Source organism: Papio anubis, chromosome X (genome assembly GCF_008728515.1).
Source record: "Papio anubis isolate 15944 chromosome X, Panubis1.0, whole genome shotgun sequence".
Taxonomy (NCBI): domain Eukaryota; kingdom Metazoa; phylum Chordata; class Mammalia; order Primates; family Cercopithecidae; genus Papio; species Papio anubis.
The window spans coordinates 68,428,886-68,449,770 of record NC_044996.1 but is presented as its reverse complement, the minus strand read 5'-3'; the positions used below and the strand labels follow the sequence as shown (position 1 = coordinate 68,449,770).

Sequence of the window (20,885 nt, the reverse complement as noted above, 5' to 3'; positions counted from 1 at the left end):
TGTTAGTGCTGGCCAGTTAAAAAAGAAATATACTGAGCTATGACAAAAATAATCACTTATACATAATCAGACATTTAGTTAGATGACCTAATTGGAAGAAAACCATTATTACCCAAAATTACTAATTTAATCTAACTTGGACCTCAAATATTTTAAGTTGGTCCATTTCTTGACTTTATTTTTGTTCCACTGATTTCTTTCTTTTTCTTCAGATTTTAAGTTCTGGGGTACATGTGCACGATGTGCAGGTTTGTTACATAGGTAAATGGCTGCCATGGTGGTTTGCTGCACAGATTAACCCATTACTTAGGTATCAAGCCCAGCATGCATTAGCTATTTATCCTGAGGCTCTGCCTCCCCTGATCCCCATAACAGGCCCCAGTGTGTATTGTTCCCCGATATGTGTCCATGGGTTCTCATTGTTCAGCTCCCTGATAAGTGAGAATACTCAGTGTCTGGCTTTATGTTCCTGAGTTAGTTTGCCAAAAATAATGGCTTCCAGCTACATCCATGTCCCTGCAAAGAACATTTATGGCTGCAGAGTATTCCATGGTATATATGTACCACATTTTCTTTAACCAGTCTATCACTGATGGGCATGTGGGTTGATTCCATGATCTTGTTATCATAAATAGTGCTGCAGTGAACATATGCATGCATGTATCTTTATAAGAAAATTATTTATATTCTCTTGGGTATATACCCAGTAATAGATTGTTGGGTCAACTGGTATTTCTGGTTCTAGTTCATTGAGAAATCACCACACTGTCTTCCACAATGGTTGAACTAATTTACATTCCAACCAACAACGTAAAAGTGTTCCTATTTCTGCACAGCCTTGCCAGCATTTGGTGTTTCTTGACCTTTTAATAATTGCTATTCTAACTGCTGTGAAATGGTATCTCATTGTGGTTTTGATTTGCATTTCTCTAATGTTCAGTGATGTTGAGCTTTTTTACCTATATTTCTGGCTACATAAATACCTTCTTTTGAGAAGTGTCTGTTCTTGTCCTTTGCCCACTTTTGAATGTTTTCTTTTCTTGTAAATTTGTTTAAGTTCCTTGTAGATTGTAAATACTAGGCCTTTGTCAGATGGATAGATTGAAAAATTTTTCTCCCACTCTGTAGTCTCTCTGTTCACTCTGATGATAGTTTATTTTGTTGTGCAGAAGCTCTTTAGTTTAATTAGATCCCATTTGTCAATTGTTTGCTTTTGTTGCAATTGCTTTTGTCATTTTTGTCATTGAAATATTTGCCTGTTTCTATGTCCTGAATGGTATTGCCTAGATTTTCTTCTAGGGTGTTTATAGTTTTGGGGTTAACATTCAAGTCTTTAATCCATCTAGAGTTAATTTTTGTATAAGGTGTAAGGAAGGGGTCCAGTTTCAATTTTCTGCATATGGCTAGCCAGTTCCCCAGCACTCTTTATTAAAGAAGGAATCGTTTCTCCATTGCTTGTTTTTGTCAGTTTTGTCAAAGATCAGATGGTTGTAGATGTGGTCTTATTTCTGAGTTCTCTATTCTGTTCCATTGGTCTACGCATCTGTTTTTGTACAAGTATCATGCTGTATTGGTTACCGGAGCCTTGTAGTATAGTTTGAAGTCAAGTAGTGTGATGCCTTCAGCTTTGTTCTTTTTGCTTAGGATTGTCTTAGATATTTGGGCTACTTTTTGGTTCCATATAAGTTTTAAAATGGTTTATTCTAATTCTGTGAAGAACATCAATGGCAGTTTAGTGGGAATACCCTTTAATCTATATATTGCTTTGGTCAGTATGGCCATTTTCTTGATTTTGATTCTTCCTAACAATGAGCATGGAACGTTTTTCCACTCGTTTGTGTCCTAATTTCCATGAGCAGTGGTTTGTACTTCTCCTTGAAGAGGTCCTTCACTTCCCTTGTCAGCTGTATTCCTAGATATTTTATTGTTTTTGTAGCAATTGTGAATGGGAGTTCATTCATGATTTGCCCCTCTGCTTGCCTCTTGTTGGGGTATAGAAATGCTAGCAATTTTTGCAGATTGATTTTGTATCCTGAGATTTGCTGAAGTTGCATCAGTTTAAGAAGCTTTTGGGCTGAGATGATGCGGTTTTCTAGATATAAGATCAAGTTATCTGCAAAGAAAGAAAATTGGACTTCTCTTTCTATTTGAATATCCTTTGTTTTGTTCTCTTGCCTGACTGCCCTGGCCAGAACTTCCAATTATATGCTGAATAGGAGTGGTGAGAGAGGGCATCTTTGTCTTGTGCCTGTTTTCAAGGGGAATTCTTCCAGCTTTTGCCCATTCAGTATGCTATTGGCTGTTGGTTTCTCATATTATTCTCTTAATATTTTGAGGCATGTTCCTTCAGTACCCAGTTTATTGAGCGTTTTTTTTTTAACATGAAGTGATGTTGAATTTTATCAAAGGCCTTTTCTGCATCTATTGAGATAATTGTGGTTTTGTCTTTAGTTCTGTTTATGTGATGAATCACAATTATTGATTTGCATATGTTGAACCAACCTTACATCCTACGGATGAAACCAACCAGATTGTGGTGGATAAGCTTTTTGATGTGCTGCTGAATTCAATCTGCCAGTTTTTACTGACAATTTTGTGTTGATGTTCACCAGGGATACTGAACTGGAGTTATTTGTTGTTGTTATATCTCTGCCAGGTTTGGTATCAGGATGAATCTAGCCTCATAAAATGAGTTGGGGAGGAGTCCCTCCTGTTTGGTTTTTTGGAATAGTTTCAGAAGGAATGGTACCAGCTCCTCTTTGTACCTCTGGTAGAATTCAGCTGTGAATCCATCTGGTCCTGGGCTTTTCTTGGTTGGTAGGCTATTACTGCCTCAATTTCAGAACTCATTATTGGTCTATTCAGGGATTCAATTTCTTCCTGGTTGTCACAGGAGGGTGCATGTTCCAGGAATTTATCCATTTTTCTAGACATTCTAGTTTATGTGCATAGAGGTGTTTATAGTATTCTCTGATGGTTGTTTTTATTTTTGTGGGATCACTGGTGATATCCCCCTTATCATTTCTGATTGTGTCTACTGTCTATTTGATTCTTCTCTCTTTTCTTCTGTCTAGCTAGTGGTCTATTTTATTAATTTTGTTTTTTTAAAAATCAGCCCCTGGTTTTGTTGACAAAAGGGTTTGTGTTTCTATATCCTTCAGTTCAGCTCTGATTTTGGTGATTTCCTGTATTCTCATAGCTTTGTGTGTCTTTGCCCTTGGTTCTCTAGTTCTTTCTGATGTGATGTTAGTTGTTAATCTGAGATCTCTCTAGCTTTTTGATGTGGACATTTAGTGCTATAAATTTCCCTCAACACAGTTTTAGCTGAGTCTCAGAGATTCTGGTACATTGTCTCTTTGTTCTCATTAGTTTCAAAGAACTTCTTGATTTCTGTCTTAATTTCATTATTTATCCAGGAGTCATGCAGGAATAGTTTGTTCCATTTCTGTGTAGTTATGTGGTTTTGAGTAAACATCTTAATCTTGAGTTCTAATTTGATTGTGTTGTAGTTAGAGGACTGTTACGATTTTAGTTTTTCTTTTTTTTTTTTTTTTTCTGCATTTGCTGAGGAATGTTTTACTTTCATTTGTGTGATCAATTTTAAAGGAAATGCCACCTGACAATAAGAAGAATGCATATTCTGTTGTTTTTTGGTGGAGAGTTCCAAAGACACCTATCAGGTTCTCTTGATATAGAGCTGAGTTCAAGTCCTGAAGGTTTTTGTTAATTGTCCATCTTGATAATCTGTATAATATTGTCACAGGAGTTCTAAAGTCACCCACTATTATTGTGTGGGAGTCTAAGTCTCTTCATAGGTCTCTAATAACTTGATGAATCTGGATGCTCCTTTATTGGGTGCATATATATTTAGGATAGTTAGCTCTCCTTGTTGACATGAACCCTTTAACATTACATAATGCCCTTCTTTGTCTTTTATCTTTGTTTTGTTAAAGTGTATTTTGTCAGAAACTAGGATTGCGACCCCTGCTTTTTTCTGTTTTCTATTTGCTTGGTAAATTTTCCTCCATCCTTTTATTTTGAGTCTATGTGTGTCTTTGCAGGTGAGACGCGTCTCTTAAAGACTGCATACCAATGGGTCTTGACTGTTTATCCAGCTTGGCATTTTGTGTCTTTTAATCGAGGAATTTAGCCTATTTACATTTAAGGTTAATATTGTTATGTGTGAATTTGATCTTGTCATTATGATGCTAGTTGTTTCTTTTGCATACTTGTTTATGTGGTTGTTTCATAGCGTAACTGGTCTGCGTAATTCAATGTGTTTTTATAGTGACTGGTACCAGTTTTTTCTTTTCATATTTAGTGCTTCCTTCAGGAGCTCTTGCAAGGCAGGCCTGGTGGTGACGAATTCCCTTACCATTTACTCATCTGAAAGAGACCTTATTTCTCCTTCGCTTGTGAAGTTTATTTTCCTCAGGTATGAAATTCTGGGTTGGAAATTCTTTTAAGAATGTTAAATATTGGCCCCCAAGCTCTTTTGGCTTGTAGGGTTTCCACAGAGAGATCAGCTGTTAGTCTGATGAGTTTCCTTTTGTAGGTGACCTGGCCTTTTCTCTCTGGTTACTCTTAATGTTTTTTCTTTCATTTTAACCTTGGAGAATCTGATGATTATGTGCCTTGCCGCTGATCTTCTGGTGGAGTATCTTACTGGGGTTCTCTGGATTTCCTGAATTTGAATGTTGGTCTTTCTTGCTAGGTTGGAGAAGTTCTCCTGGATAATATCCTGAAGTGTGTTTTCCAACTTGGTTCCAATCTCCCCATCTCCTTCTGGTACCCCAATTAGTTGGAGGCTTGGTCTTTTTACATAGTCCCATATTTCTCTGAAGTATTTTTCATTTGTTTTCATTCTTTTTTTCTCTATTTTTCTTTGCCTGTCTTATTTCAGAAAGATAGTTTTGAAGCTCTGAGTTTTCTTTCCTCTGCTTAATCTATTCTGCTATTGATACTTGTGATTGCATTGTGAAGTTCTTGTGTTTTTCAGCTCCATCAGGTCACTTATGCTCCTCTTTAAACTGGCTATTCTAGTTATCAGCTCCTGTTACCAGCTATTACGTTATCATGATTCATAGCTTCTTTGCATCGGGTTACAACATGCTCCTGTAGCTCAACAAGGCTTGTTATTACCCACCTTCTGAAGCCCACTTCTGTCAATTCAGCCATCTCAGTCATTTGAAGGGGAAGAGGTCCTCTGGCTTTTTGAGTTTTCAGCATTTTTGCCTTATCTCTCATCTTTGTGGGCTTATCTACCTTTCATCTTTGAGGTTGCTGACTTTCGAGTGAGGTTTTTGTGGTGTCTTTTTTTTTTTTTTTTTTTTTTTTTTTTTGATGCTGTTGTTTTGTGTTGCTTTCTGTTTGTTGTTCTTTTAAAAGTCAAGCCACTTTTCCATAGAGCTGCTGCAGTTTGCTGGGGTACTGCTCCACACCCTAGCTTTCATTGATTTTCCCTTACCTGGAAATATCACTGGTGAAGGCTGTGAAATAGCAAAGATGACAATCTGCTCCTTACTCTGGGAGTTCTGTCCCATGGGGATACTGACCTGTTGCTGACCTGTATGCTCCTGTAGGAGGTGTCTGGAGATCCCTGTTGGGAGGTCTCACTCAGTCAGGAGGGATGGGATCAGGATCCCACTTTAAGAAGCAGTCTGGATGCTTTTTGGTAGAGCAGGTGTGTTGCATCGGGGGAACCCTTCCTTGTCCTGACTGCTTGGCCTCCCCAGAGACAGCAGGCTGGAAAGACTGAGTCCAACGACCTGCAGAGATGTTGCCTACCCCTCCCCCTGGGGACTGATCTCAGGGAGAAATCAAGAGTTCTGTCCCAATAACCTTGGCTGGAGTGGCTGAAATTCCCATAGGGAGGCCCCACCCAGTGAAGAGGGATAGATAGGGGTCCCAGGTACAGAAGCAGTCTGGCTATGATCTGGCACAGCAGCTGTGCTGGGTTGTGGGGAACTCCTCCTCCTCTGGACTGCCTGGACTTCCCAAAGCAGGCAGGCTAGAATGGCTGTTGACTGAACTGCAGTAACTGGTGCCACCCCTCCCCCAAGGGGCTCCATCCTAGGGAAACATCAAATTTCTTCCTCTATAACCCTGGCTGGAAGTGCTGAAGTCCTCCAGGGAGGACCTGCCCAGTGAGGAGAGATGGATTGGGCTCCCACTCAAAGAAGCAGTGTGGCCACAATCTGTCACAGCTGCTGTGCTGCTTCATCAGGGACTCCTCCTCGTCTGGACTGCCTGGACTCCCTGGAGCTGGCAGGTTAGAATGACTGACCCAACCAAACCAGAGAGTTGGTAGCCACCCCTCCCCCCAGAACTTGGTCCACCTCAGGCCACTTCCAGCCTGTTGCTGCTGGTTGACTGGAATTCCAAGTCAGTGGGTCTTAACTTGTGAGGTGCCATGGAAGTGGGTCCCACAGAATGATGCTCCCTGGCTCCCTGGATTCAATTACCTTTCTAGGATGGAAGTATGGATGGGTCTTCTGCCTTGCTAGAATTCCAGGAGCCAGAGTATGCAAAACTCTTGGGTCTTGGGTCTCTGTGTGTGCCTGAGCAGCTGCCCCACTGAGACTCCTGAAAGCTTTATATATCGAACCAAAGGCCCTGGTGGCATAGGCTCATGAGGGGATCTACTGATCCATGGGTTGCCAAGATCCATGGGAGAAGCACGGTTCTCTAGGTGGGGTCACACAATTGCTCACCACTTGCCTTGGCTGGGGGTGGGGGTTCCTTTGTCTCCGTGCCACTCTGAGCGTGTGTCATCACCCCACCCTGCTATTCTTTGTCCTCCATGGGTCGAGTTGTCTGCCTAATCAGTCTCAATACAAGAAACTATATATTTCAGCTGCAGGTGCTGAATTTACACACCACGTTCATTCCTGTCCATGAAAGCTGTGGACTGCACCTACTTCTAGTTGGCCATCTTGGCCCCTCTCAATGTACTCAGGTTTCTTATTTTTAATGTTCATTTTAAGTGGATAAAAGCCAGCAAAACTCCAAATACTTTGAACACACATGAATATAGGAGCATAGCAATTTTCCTATTCTCACAGTATTCAAATTTAATTCCAAATCGAAGTTTGGAAAATACTGATTAATAATTAATCACTTCTATTTTCAATGTAATCATGTGTCTGAGGTAAAACTTCTTTATTATTCATACTGTAAGCATGTTTATTTAATCAAATGTGTAACAATTCATATATCCTCAGTATAAATGAATAACTTCCATACATACTTAAGCAATGCCTGCTTTGATCATGAATAGTAATAAATAATTATCTCTCAGAAAAAACAAGGGTAGATTTCTAATTATTGTATTTGCTAATGTACCTTCCTAGCTTGGTTTAGATAGTGTAGTCTTTCAAGAGTATAATTTGGCATGAGGCATTTGAAAACTATGGTACTACTATAAGTTCTAGATGAACTTCAATGTATTATTTTAACTGGAAAACTGCTCTGTAGTACAGATCATGTAAAGGATAATGTATTAGTCCATTCTCACACTGCTATGAAGACAGACCCAAAACTGGGAAATGTATAAAGAGGTTTAATTGACTCACAGTTTTGCATGGCTGGGATAGCCTCAGGAAACTTACAATCAGGGCAGAAGGAGAAGAACAAGCAAGGCCCCTTCTTCCCAAGGCATCAGGAAGGGGAATGAATGCAGGGGGAACTACCAAACACTTACAAAACTATCAGATCTCATGATAACTCATTCACTATCATGAGAACAACATGGGGGAAATTGCCCCCATGATTCACTTACCTCCACCTGGTGTTTCCCTTGACACATGGGGATTATGGGGATTACAGTTCAAGATGAGATTTTGAGTTTGGACACAGCCAAAATGTATCAGGTAATAAGGTTCTGTATACTTCATGTCCATTACTACAGAAACAAAGTGAGTCAACAATAATACCTTTCTTTCGAGCCTTCAATTGTTAAAGGGTTACAGACCTCTCATTCCTCCATTTAATCTGCATGAAAAAAGCTAACAAATCCTTTTTTCCTCTAGGAAGTTTTCCCTAATGTGAGTGGATTGAAAAGAGTACTAAACTAAAAATCAGTTCCAACTCTGCCACTCATTAATGTGTAAGTTAAATTCTATATGCCTTGGTTTATCTGCAAAATGATGAGGTGATGGACTATTTGCCTTCTAGCTCTATAAATCTATAACCTGTAAATACACGAAAAAAGCATCTTCTATTAAAAGCAACTTCAAGCCAAAATGAAAAATAAATATTTATGTAAAACCTCACTGCTTACTGCAAATTATAGTCACTCATAATAGGATAACGGCTGTATAAAATGTATCAAAAACACTTGCTGTGTAAATTAACAATGCAAGATATACCAGAAGAAATGATTAGCTTATGAAAGTGTATCCAATTGAGTACTCATTATGCTAGATGTGATAGAAAATGCAAAAATAAATATGTTATTTAAGGCTCCCTAAGTGTGAAGAACAAAAATGTACCCAAGTGAATATATGACCAGGCAGAATGTGGTAAGTGCTGTTATAAAGTACATACCAAATAGTAATGGGAAAACAGTAGAGGAAAAGTAGAAGAAACAACAGATGCTGGTGAGGCTGTGGAGAAACAGGAATGTTTTTACACTGTTGATGGGAACATAAATTAGTTCAACCATTGTGGAAGACAGTGTGGTGATTCCTAAAGGATCTAGAACCATAAATAGCATTTGATCCATCAATCCCATTACTGGGTATATACCCAAAGGAATACAAATTATTCTATTATAAAGATACATACATGTGTATGTTCACTGCAGCACTATTAATAGCAAAGACATGGAATCAACCCATATGCCCACCAATGGTAGACTAAAGAAAATGAGGTAAATATACACCATGGAATACTATGCAGTCATAAAAAAAAAAAAAAAAAAAAAACTATCATGTCCATTGCAGGGACATGGATGGAGTTGGAAGCTATTATCCTCAGCAAACTAACGCAGGAACAGAAAACCAAATACTCCACGTTCTCACTCATAAGTGGGAGCTGAACAATGAGAACACATGGGCACAGGGAAGGCAACCACACACACCAGGACCTGGGACTGTTGGGGGAGGGGCGGGAGGAAAGACAGCATCAGGATAAATAGCTAATGCATGCAGGGCTTATTACCTAGGTGATGGGTTGACAGGTGCAGCAAACCACCACGGCACACGTTTACCTATGTAACAAATCTTCACATCCTGCACATGTATCCCAGAACTTAAAATTTATAAAAACATTATACTTTTCAAAAAAAAAAATATTCAGGGAACCATGACCTCACCAAATAGACAAAATAAAGCATCAGGTGCTACATGAACAGGTGCTCAAAATCACTAATCATCTGGAAAATGGAAATCAAAACTGCAATGGGGGCTGGGCACGGTGACTCAAGCGTGTAATCCCAGCACTTTGGGAGGCCGAGGTGGGCGGATCACGAAGTCAGGAGATCGAGACCACCCTGGCCAACATGGTGAAAGCTCATCTCTACTAAATATACAAAAATTAGCTGGGTGTGGTGGCACCTGCCTGTAATGCCATCTACTTGGGAGCCTGAGGTGGGAGAATTGCTTGAACCTGGGAGGCAGAGGTTGTAGTGAGCCAAGATCGCGCCACTGCACTACAGCCTGGAGAAAGAGTGAGACTCGGTCTCAAAAAAAAAAAAAAAAAAAAATGCAATGAGACATCACCTCACTCCAATCAGAGTGGTTACTATCAAAAAAATCAAACGATAAGTGTTGACAAAGATGTGGAGAAATGGGAACCCTTACACACTGCTGGTGAGAATGCAAATTAGTACAGTCATTATGGAAAACGGTAGAGCGGTTCCTCAAAAAATTCTACCATATTATCCAGTAATCCCACTGTTGGATATATATTCAAAGGAAATGGAATCGGTATGTAGAAGAGCTATCTGTATGCTCATGTTCACTGCAGCATTATTCACAATAGCCAAGATATGGAATCAACCTAAGTGTCTATCAACACATGGACCGATAAAGAAAATATGGTGTGTATATACACAATGAAATATTGTTCAGCCATAAAAAAGAATGAAATCCTGTCATTTGTGGCAACATGGATTAACCTGGAGGACACTGTGTTAAGTGAAATAGTCAGGCACAGAAAGACAAATACCACATGATGTCACTTATATGGAGAATCTAAAACATTGTTCTCATAGAAATAGAGAGTAGAATAGTGGTTACCAGAGGATGGGGAGTGGTGGGTGAGGAGATGGTGAGAGATTGTTCAATGGGTAGAAGTTAATCTTTTTAAAAGAGACAAACGAAGAGGCAATAAATAATTTATGTCTGATGGGCAGCAAATATCACAGTTCTCACAACTAAAGGGTACTAGTTTAAGAGGTTATGGGAAACTGAACAACAGTTTACTTTCATGGCTAGTTTAAAACAAAGGTAAGCAGTAGAACTGTTAAAATGTACATGAGATAGTTTCTTAAAAGGTCCTCATAGCTCCTAGAAAAGTTTCAAAGACAGAACTAAAGTCACCGGATCCATAAAAAGGGATTATCTAAGAGACCTTATGAGATATGTAAACAATATCCCTAATATCTTTTTCTATGAGAAGTTTTCCAGATTACCAGGCTAAAAGAGGACATAAGAATAAAACTAAGTTTTAATATGTATTATTACTTAAACACCAGACAGGCCTAAACTTAAAATTCATGGAACATAGAAAATTGAAAATTTGAGCACAATTGGCATTTAAGTTCCCATCTATTTCAGCAGATTGTTTTTGCATTTTTAAAATAGATCAGTTTTATTCTGCTAGTTCCATAAAAAACAATGTAAACACAAGCATTCTGTACATCTTGCTAGTGAATTCACATAACGCTTAGTTCCCTAATCCTTTGACCTGCTCAATTTCTCCAGTTATTTTCTGTTGGGACCACTGGCCACAGGAGTGGAGTGAGGTTGGGGCTTAGGAGAGAACAATGTGGCTTTTTGGTATGACTTGTTTTATTGCTTGCCCTTTCAGCACACTCCCATTACTCCTAACCCAAAGTTTGAGATTTAAGCCCTTAAACCTATAGGAATCACCATCAGCTTTTTCTTTTTCTGATTGTTTGTTTGTTTTGCATAGGCATAACTAGGTTAGTAATGGGAGACTGGTATAGAAAGTGGTGAGGAGCCGAGGCCAACAAATTGCTTTAAACACAAGATGAAAATGCTCTATTCTATCCAAACAAAGAATCACCTAATACTGGTGTGAGGCAGTCTCACCTAGCTGTGGAGAAGTCCTTGGAACTAGATCTCAGAAAGACATTTCCAGCTTTAAGTCAGTAAACCTTTTGGCAATGGGCTATCTCCCTTAAAGAAAAATAAAAAATAAAAAAAGAGTTCTACTTTAAAGACCTTGCAAGTGGAGACCGGACGCAGTGGTTCACGCCTGTAATCCTAGCACTTTGGAAGCCGAGGTGGGCAAATCACGAGGTCAGGAGATCGAGACCATCCTGGCAAACACAGTGAAACCACATCTCTACTAAAAAAAATACAAAAAATTATCCAGGCGTGGTGGTGGGTACCTGTAGTCCCAACTACTCAGGAGGCTGAGGCAGGAGAATGGCGTGAATCTGGGAGGCGGAGCTTGCAGTGAGCCAAGATCGCGCCACTGCACTCCAACCTGGGCGACAGAGTGAGACTCTGTCTCAAAAAAAAAAAAAAATAAATATATATATAAATATATGTAAATATATAATATATAGTAAATATATGTGTATATATAAAAATATATAATAAATAAATAAATAAATGGATAGATAGATAAATAAAAGACCTTGCAAGTACAGAACTTGTCCGACAAAGATTCTTGGAAATGTTAACGGAGGGTAACTGACATGGGTAACTGTGGGCCAACCAGGAACTGTCAACAGCCTGATCTCAGCAGATGTTTTTAAAAGGAACACAGGAGAATCATATGCATGGCTTTAAACATTAAAATTGATCCTTGGTAAACTGTATTTTCTGAAGCATAAACTGGATGACTAGAAAATACATATTTAATGAATAATACTAATAGTTCTAATCACATTACATGGGGAAATTTTGCAAATTACAAATAAACCAAATTGCATAGAAATGAATTTTGGAGTTATAAGGAACCAAAGAAAGATTACCACTCAGTTTTCCTGGCTTCTATTCAAGTGTTCCTTCTACTATACCACACGGCATACTTGTACTAAGGTTAAGATCCAAACAGAATCCCCTGTTTGTTTTTCTAATGTTTACAATTTAGTGACAAATCCCCAGTTTATTTATCCTGACAATGATCAGGATGCTGGAGTTACTTTGCAATATATTCTACAAATTGGCTAGTGTTCTTGAGATAATTAGCACATATTAACTATAAGCAATTACTTTTGTCATAAAATGTGTTCTACTTCAAATTGTAGCTTAAAAGCTTCCGGGACCTAAAAGCCACATGGTGACAAGCGATGAGTTTTCATTTAAAACTTAAAATTTAAAAATTACAAATGTAAGAAATTAGTTTTCAAGCCTTGATTGACTATTTTTTCCCCAAAATAAATAAGGCCAGTTATGCTGAACCTTCACTAACATGACAGCCACTGGCCATATGTGGCTATTAAGTACTTAAAATGTGGGTAGTCCATATTCACACGGCTATAAGTATAAAATATATAGTACATTTTGAAGACTCAGTATGAATAAATATAGAATACCTAAATTTTTATATTGATTAGATGTTGAAGTAATAGTATTTTGGATATATTAAACAACATATATTATTAAATTTAATTTCACTTAAAAAAAATTTAATGTGGCTACTAGAAATTTTTAAAGTATGTATTTGACCTGCATTATATTTCTATTGGACCACTCTAAGCCATCAGGAATGAATATCCAGATGCTACAGATACATAGTCCATTCATTCTCTAAGAAGTTGTTAGCATTATAAAAATTGTCTACATAAGTCAATTTCTGAGTGAAAAGAAAATGAGATGGAAATACATGGTAAATCTAGAAATAAATTTTAGTTGGCTTTAAATATATCCTGTTTCCAAAATTTATATTTTTGGTTTTGGTTAATACAGGAACTAGTTAATATTCCCTGCACATATGTAAACTGATCAGAAAGGAAGGTGGCCCAGAAACATGGTAAAACCAAAAGTTATCCTTTGTACATTGTTCAATTCACTTATAGATGTGTTAATTAAAAACACATATGATACCATTAGATACTCTGCAAACACACACAAGCTGTAACTTAGGGATTTTAGCAATTTAACATGAGTGCAACAAAACAAAACGTTATAATTTATACCTTTGCTCCACCTGAAATATTGTCCCAGTTTCCACCACTCAAAGAGAACTTTCCATTGCCTATACGCAGCAGTATCTCTTCAGGAGTATCATTGGGGCCATTAGCAAATGGAGTGTAGCTATTAATAAAACAGATTTTAATAGACACTAGAGGGTAACATACCCAAAAAATGAAAGAGATACAAATATTTACTACATGCAAATATTTACTTCAGCGAGTAAGAATATCATCTCACATTTTCTTTCACTGTTAAGGTCAAATTTTATATTTCAAACCATAAATTTAACCTTAATAAAATTTTTAATAAAATGGAGAATATTGCTTACATCAATTCTTTCTTTTGTCATTGATCAGCTAATCAATGTAAAATAAAATAAAGGTGGCTTTTCATGTAAAGCTTCAGTCTTAAAACTAGACAATACTAAAACACACATATTCCAGCATAGGTTAGCAAACAAATATACCTAGTACAAAGAAAATATTAATTTCACATATTCATAATGTATTTATTGTTTTGTTTCAATGTAGTCATTAACATTTCATCATTATCATCAGTGGAAATGGTTATCATTACTTTTTATTAATATCTATGAAAACTTGGTTGAGTAAATATTTATATCGACACAAAACTCCATAGCCATTACATTTATTATGTAGATGAATCATGTAGATTAATTGTATTTGATATGCAAACTTTAGCTACCCTTAAATTTACTGTGGTCTAAAACTAAATATTCTGCATAAATTTGTAATACCTAAAAGTATATTAAATGTACTGAGATGTGTAATTATCACCAAGCCATTAAACAATTTAGAGTCACCATTTTTATAACATATTCATAGAGTTCTTGGTATGTCAAGCATATTTAAACTACACTAAATGCACTCTTTAAAATATTATGTCTAAGTACATTATAATTACTTGCTAAACTTGGCCATTTTTTCTATCACAACCCTCACAGAATAATTTCTACAGTCATACGTTTTCACTTCTAAATAAAAGTGCTGCTCATTATTGAGAGTAAAATAGTACTCGTATTATTTGTAAAGTATCAACATTAACATAGTCCAATTGTTATTACATTTGTTGTGAGCTTTTCTTTATGATTTCAAGGGAAGGTAGTTGTGTGTGTTTCTGCAGTTTAGTATTGTTACTATATAGATTTGCACAATCTTACTAAACCTGTAGTGCCAGAATAGTTAGAATTCAAGTGCTTAGAAAAAAATCAACACAATATCAACAAGTTCAGGGGGCAAGTTGTTGGTGAAACATGAAATTATTTTATGATTAAGTAAATATTTTCAAGATCAAAATAGAAATGCACTTTATTTTTAAAAGTTTTAGTTCCAGGTGACAATTGCCTTTTAAAATTATTATGTCATAAATTAGTAGTGCCTCATTCTACACCTTGCTTTATGTTTTTTTAATTTTATAAGTAACAATCAATATAGATATTTTGAAATGTAAATGGCATTTTCCTTAAAGTTATTTTAATCTATTCTCTTTCTAGATGAAGATATACAGATGAATTTCAAATAACAACCTTAATGCTTTTGAATATATGTTTCTTACCCAGCCAACATTGTGTAAAAAAGGACTCCTAAACTCCAGATATCACAAGCAGCATCATATCCCTGTTGCATAAGAACCTAAGAAAGAAATACTCATTATATGGTGTTAGTATAAACTCAATTTTCTCCTAAAGAAGTTGTTTTACTTCTAATAATCTCACAAAAGTTCATTATATAAAAACTTCAACCATTTTATGCACTTGTAGTAAAGACATAATCCCTGACACCTCAATGAGTTTTCTCTCCTCCTCTTAGGAAAGCAGATATAGAGAAATCTAAACTTAAGATTAATATGTACAGTGATTTTAATGTATACTATATACAGTACTGAGGCTTTTAATTCTGTCACTGATTCTATGAGGTAGATAATATTCCAGTTTTGAAGATGAGGAAACTGAAGTGAATGTTAAGTAACTTACCCAACATTACAAAACTAGTAAGTAGCAGAACACGAAGTCTTACTTAAGCCTGTGTTTTTAACATCTATAACTGCCTCTTTACTACACAAGATATGGCAAGATAATATATGATCTCACAAAAGCAGAATGAATTTATATTTTACCATACAAGGCCAATGTCTTGAAAAGAGCAGTATATTTCTGGACCACAAGTACACATTCGATAAATACTGAATGGCTTCATTAATTTTTCATACAACAATTTAGGAAGCTGTTTTTTGGTGCCAGTGTTAATAAAAATCAAACAATATGTTTGTTATGTATTCATGTGAGATTTAGCTACAAAATTATTGAGTTCATTAGAAAAATAAAGAGATGAAATAAGGCCATTTTCTTTTCATTTAGAAAAACAAGCCCACTGCTACAGCCTCTAGGCATAGGAACAAAATAGAAACATTATTAATGCATTAACACTGGGGATTATATAACCACCAGCACGAATTTCTCATCTATAAAAGGCTAAAAATGTTAGTGTTTGGCTTTGACAACTGCCAAACATGAATAAAGAGTATGTAACAAACTTAAAATTTGAAATACGCTTTTTTCTAGTCTTAGTGTATTTATAAAAACACACATATGTGCAAAATTAAGAGGGTAAAGAGGATATAAAAATATAATTGGCTTATATAAATAATACAAGTAGGGAACTATGAAGTACTTAACAAATAAGGTATAGCTAAACCACTCACATCATGGTAAATATTAAGTTGGCATACTCTAGTAAAACACAGACTTCTACTGATTTTATTCCCTTATCTGTTTATTTTTCTCACCACATCTTACAGTTCCAGACATCACCATGTTTTCCCTGATTCCCTTAGGAAGCTTTTTAAAGTTTCCCAAGTGATCCAATGCATAGCTAAGGTTGAGGGTCACTGCATAGAAAGCACGTGGACAGGTGAGAGTTAATCAATTCGGCTGTAGCTACCATATACTCCTATAACCTTCCTAGTTATGAGGACAGTCTTGCGCAGGAGGTGTCATATTGCTTAATTAGGGCCAAACACGAAAAACTTGTTTTAGGTAAAGAAGAAATGGTCCACTTTTTTTCTAGCGCTAGTTTCAATGCCCTTATAAAAGTGAGCATATAATCATAAAAGAAACAAGGCAGAGTGGTAGGATGAATGAAAGAGTACAGAGGGTATGTTTCACACCTTTTTACTTGTATCAAGTTAAATACAAAGATAGAAGTCACAATTAAAGTAGTCAGTGGCATAAGTCTCTCTCTCACTTGGCTTCCCAAGTCAGCAGAAAGTAACATACACAGAGCTCCTCATTCCTGTTGCTCAAATCAATTAACGTTTGGGGCAAACTATTTGACAGCCCAGAGAAAAGAGCAAAGGAGAGTTAACTTCAAAATTAGTTTATAAAAAGCTGCACACACAGTATCCCTCAACTTTTTTGTAAGCCCCATTAATTCAGGAGCATTCTTTAACCTCAGTAGGCTTATAATATCAGTTGAATAATATAACATAGTGGATTTGCCTTTATCAAAGAATAAAATATTTTAGAGATATATTCACTTTTGGCAACACAGGTATAGTAGAAAAGCACATCTACCTAATAAACCCTAAGATGTTGATCAAACTGATGCATAATCTAAAAACTAAAAGAATATTCTCTCCTTATTAAGCTAAAATTGCAATAATCAGTGTACCTCTTAGCAAACAAAAACTGTTTATGCATTGTGAAATAATGAATGTATACCCCCATAAATGCCATTTTTTATTGAAATGTCTGTACTAACACTTGAATCTTTCTGATTCTAGTTTAAAAAAGAATGCATTTTTATATTTTACCTTTTGAAAGCATCTGAAATTTTAGAAACAAACTGCACTAAAAGTACTCTCTGTGGTTCATTAATAACAATGTACAAATATATTATTGATTCCTAGCATGGGCTTCATCACTCAAAAATAAAACTTTCAAAGTATTTTGAAAATACAAATACTAGTCAAAGGCAGTTCAAGCACTAGAGAGAAGTGGTCTCCAGATGCCCACCTGAAAACCCTCACTACTACAATGGTAATAGTGTCTTACTACAGTGTACGTTTGTTGGGAAAAAAAGAAACCATCAATGAGCTGTATTCTACCCTCTGGATTTGCTTACCTAACCATTAATCTATAACTGTTTACCTAACCATTAATCTAAACATGGACATATTATATATTTTTCATTTTAATGTCCATTTTTGATATTTTCATATGGTACATATTCATCTCTAACCTTTTTCCAGTGAGAAGTTGCCATAATACTAAGTAGTTTAGGTCCACAAGATTAAGTCAATATTAAATATTTGGCTATTAAAATGGTTATTCTATACTCTGCTCTTATGTCTATTGTATAAATCTGTTACAATATTTATGATGACCTTTATGATGACCATATATGCTATACATAACAGAAGAGCACTATCTCAAATATTCTGTCCTCCTATCCTGTAAAACCACTGAAATGTCCTAAAAAGGCTAATATTTTGTATGTTCAGGCTATTATCTCATACACCTTAGGGCAGTACAATATCTTGTAAGAGATAAAAACTTGTATATTATTTTATGAATTTTATTAAAATATAGATTAAATCACATTCTCTGGATATATACATAATTTCTTATTAGTCAAATCTCTTATCATAAAAAGCTTATAAAACAGATGTTCTGCCTGTTCTTCAATATCAGTACAGTATTTTCTACATTTCTACTTTCATTATGAAAGTTATTTTTATAGTAGCTACTTTAAAATAGACTGATTTACATTAAAATACAAATAGCTTATTGTTAATATATCTGATGTGCAATATTTCCCTGAAAAAGCTAGCATTTGATATAAAAGTAGAATTATAAAATATATAGAAGAGAGGAATTCTTCTCAAATTATTTTACTCTGCTTCTCCTTTGATTAGACACATTTTATTTTTTCAAACCTAAAGAGTTTTAGGTATTTTGATTTTTGTTGAATATGTAATTACATGTCAGTTGGTATTATCCATAACATATAAGAACAGCTATTGACTTAACAAAGAAAGCTTATCTAGAACTTATATGGCCAATGCCATCTGTTGATTCATTTTTCCCCAACTTTACTTTCACTGCTATGGAAATTGCTACTGTCAAAACTCCCATCCCCAGGGTTAGAATGAATGTTACAGTTTCCCAAATGTGAAATCTGTACCAGAGCCTCCCCTTTCCTTACTCTTCTCCCTAAGAGCATCACCTTTCCTGACTCTTCACCCTAAGATTTAGATACAAATACTATTTTCTGAGAAAAATCCACACGGCTTACAAAAACCCCTGTGTGGCTATTTTCTCCGGGAGTTAGAATATCCTAAAGACAATCGAGGATGGCACTGCCCTTATATGTTATTTATAATGCTAATCGATAAATTACCTAATGTTCAGTACAATTTAACATACCTGATGAATCTATCCTAGTTTTGTTATTAAGTGAATGCTGGGTCTTGAATAAGTCATTGAAGTACCTCGAGCCACAGTTTCCTCATTTAGAATACATAATACCTTGAAGCTGTGGCTATCTTTACCCTACCACCCAACTCTAAAATGGTATGATTCTGAAATTAGTATATAACCCAAGAGAACAGAATAGCCTGATTATTACAATCTGGTTGATTTTAGATGCTAGTTACCAGTGTAAATATTTATATTAGGGGCTATGAGAATTCATGGATTTAAAGAACTTTAAAACTGAAAAGGGCAAGATAATAGCTTTTATCTGCCTACCATAACATACACATGGCATCATATAGATTCAACTAAAGGAAAAGAATGAAAGGCAAATGGTGAAGTTTTTAAGGAATACCTCAGGTGCAACAAAGTTTGCAGTGTAGCATGGAGTTAAGAGAAGTCCATTTTCTCCTCGAAGTTGTTTTGCAAACCCAAAATCACATATCCTGATTGAATCTGCACTGGCTGATTCATCCATGTATAAAATATTACTAGGTTTAAGATCACGATGAACAACCTTGAATATAAAGGAAAAAAGCATTATATCTATATAATTAACTAAATATCTGAGAAATAAAACATTATATCTACATAATTAACTAAATATCTGATAAAAAGAAACTTTCCGAATTACAAAATTTTGAAAATGACATTTTGCTCAAGCTTAAGAGCCTAAAATATACACAGGAAATTATCTCTGTCAGATAGATGTTCCAGTTTCTATTCAAGCCACTAGTTTTGTTAACCATTTCTAATCTCAATATATCTAAGCTCAATTCTCAGATCCACTTTTGGACATGCCATAATTTATATCACTTAGCATTATGCTTAACATATAAGAACAGTTCCTGACTTACAAACTAAACTAAGTTTGGACTTAGTCCATAATGGACTAAGACCCTACTCAACACCCTCCTCCTTGTAGCAAACAACCATAAAACCTGGATATAATACAAAAATCAACTATCTGGAGGCACTGGATAATGAACAGAAGCAGATATACTCTGATGAGGAGTACGCACTTTGTTGAAGGAGGGAACACAGGAACCTATACAAGGACGTTTCCATATCTGTGGCTTTTAGCCTGGGTTTAATTGCAATCCCTATGGTACACAGTGGTGGTAAAGACATGTGGAAAAACCCACAGTCCTTCTGGTTTAGAGGACCAGAAAGGAGATGCTGGAAAACTCTGAATGCTGAGTGGAGAAACATTATAAAGGAAAGAGCCAGAACTGATCCTTGAATCAAAAATGTATGGAACAGGATCAAAATAGTTTGTATAAAGACAAATAATATGAACAAAAACCAGAGCTGCTGGCCCCAAAACTAGTTTTCAGTTCAAGCTCAGCCAAGAAAATTACTCACTTAAACAAATGAAACAATAATAACTATTGGAGAAAAATAACAAAATATGAAAATCTCTATAACTGATTATCATAATGCTTAGGATACAATCCCAAATTATGTAATATACAAAGAACCAAGAAAATGGAACACAGTCTTAAGAAAATCAATGAATTCTGATTCCAAGATGAATCATGCTAAAATAGGTAAGGATTTTAAAGTGACTATTATAATGATCTTCAACAAAGAAAACAAAACATACTTTCAATGCATTAAACTCTCAGCAAAAAAAGGGAAGTCTCAGCAGAAAAATAGAAACAATAAAGAAGAAACAAATAAAATGTAGGACTGGTAAAAAAAAAAAAAAAAAATGCTGAAATTCCCCCATGTGATAAGTTTCCTACTAGTACTATCTACTTCATGTAAGTTACCCTTACCTTTAATCAGAGTTTACTATGCTAAAGTTCTTTAAGGGCAAGGACCAAGTCTCACTCATGTTTGAATCCACAACACTTTTTACAATGCCTGGCATGTAGAAATGCTTGATATGTGTCTTATTAATTTAGTTAATTGATGTAAGAACCGGAAGGTTCATACAATAATAAAGAAGAGATGCCTATGATTCTCTTCTCAAAAATTCTCTTCATGCTTTACTTTAGAGAGTGCTGGTAAAGACAATCAAATAATTAAATTATCAAAAAGCTACTGCT

The 20,885-nt window shown here is 35.8% G+C and overlaps 1 protein-coding gene across 6 annotated transcripts in view; it reads right to left on the bottom strand.

The window, feature by feature from the left end:
* The window catches only part of RPS6KA6 (ribosomal protein S6 kinase A6), a 137,110-nt gene that overhangs the window by 30,563 nt on the left and 85,662 nt on the right, over positions 1–20,885 (bottom strand). For 5 of the 6 annotated variants that reach the window (XM_009197859.4, XM_003917939.5, XM_017954138.3 and 2 more), the window contains 3 exons: positions 19,187–19,348; positions 14,913–14,989; positions 13,340–13,457 (listed from right to left, as the gene is read on the bottom strand). In XM_009197859.4, the coding sequence (XP_009196123.2) occupies positions 13,340–13,457; positions 14,913–14,989; positions 19,187–19,348 (357 nt within the window). Of the gene's footprint in view, positions 1–13,339; positions 13,458–14,908; positions 14,990–19,186; positions 19,349–20,885 lie in introns of those variants that run through there. The other variant, XM_031660574.1, reaches the window with a different exon arrangement.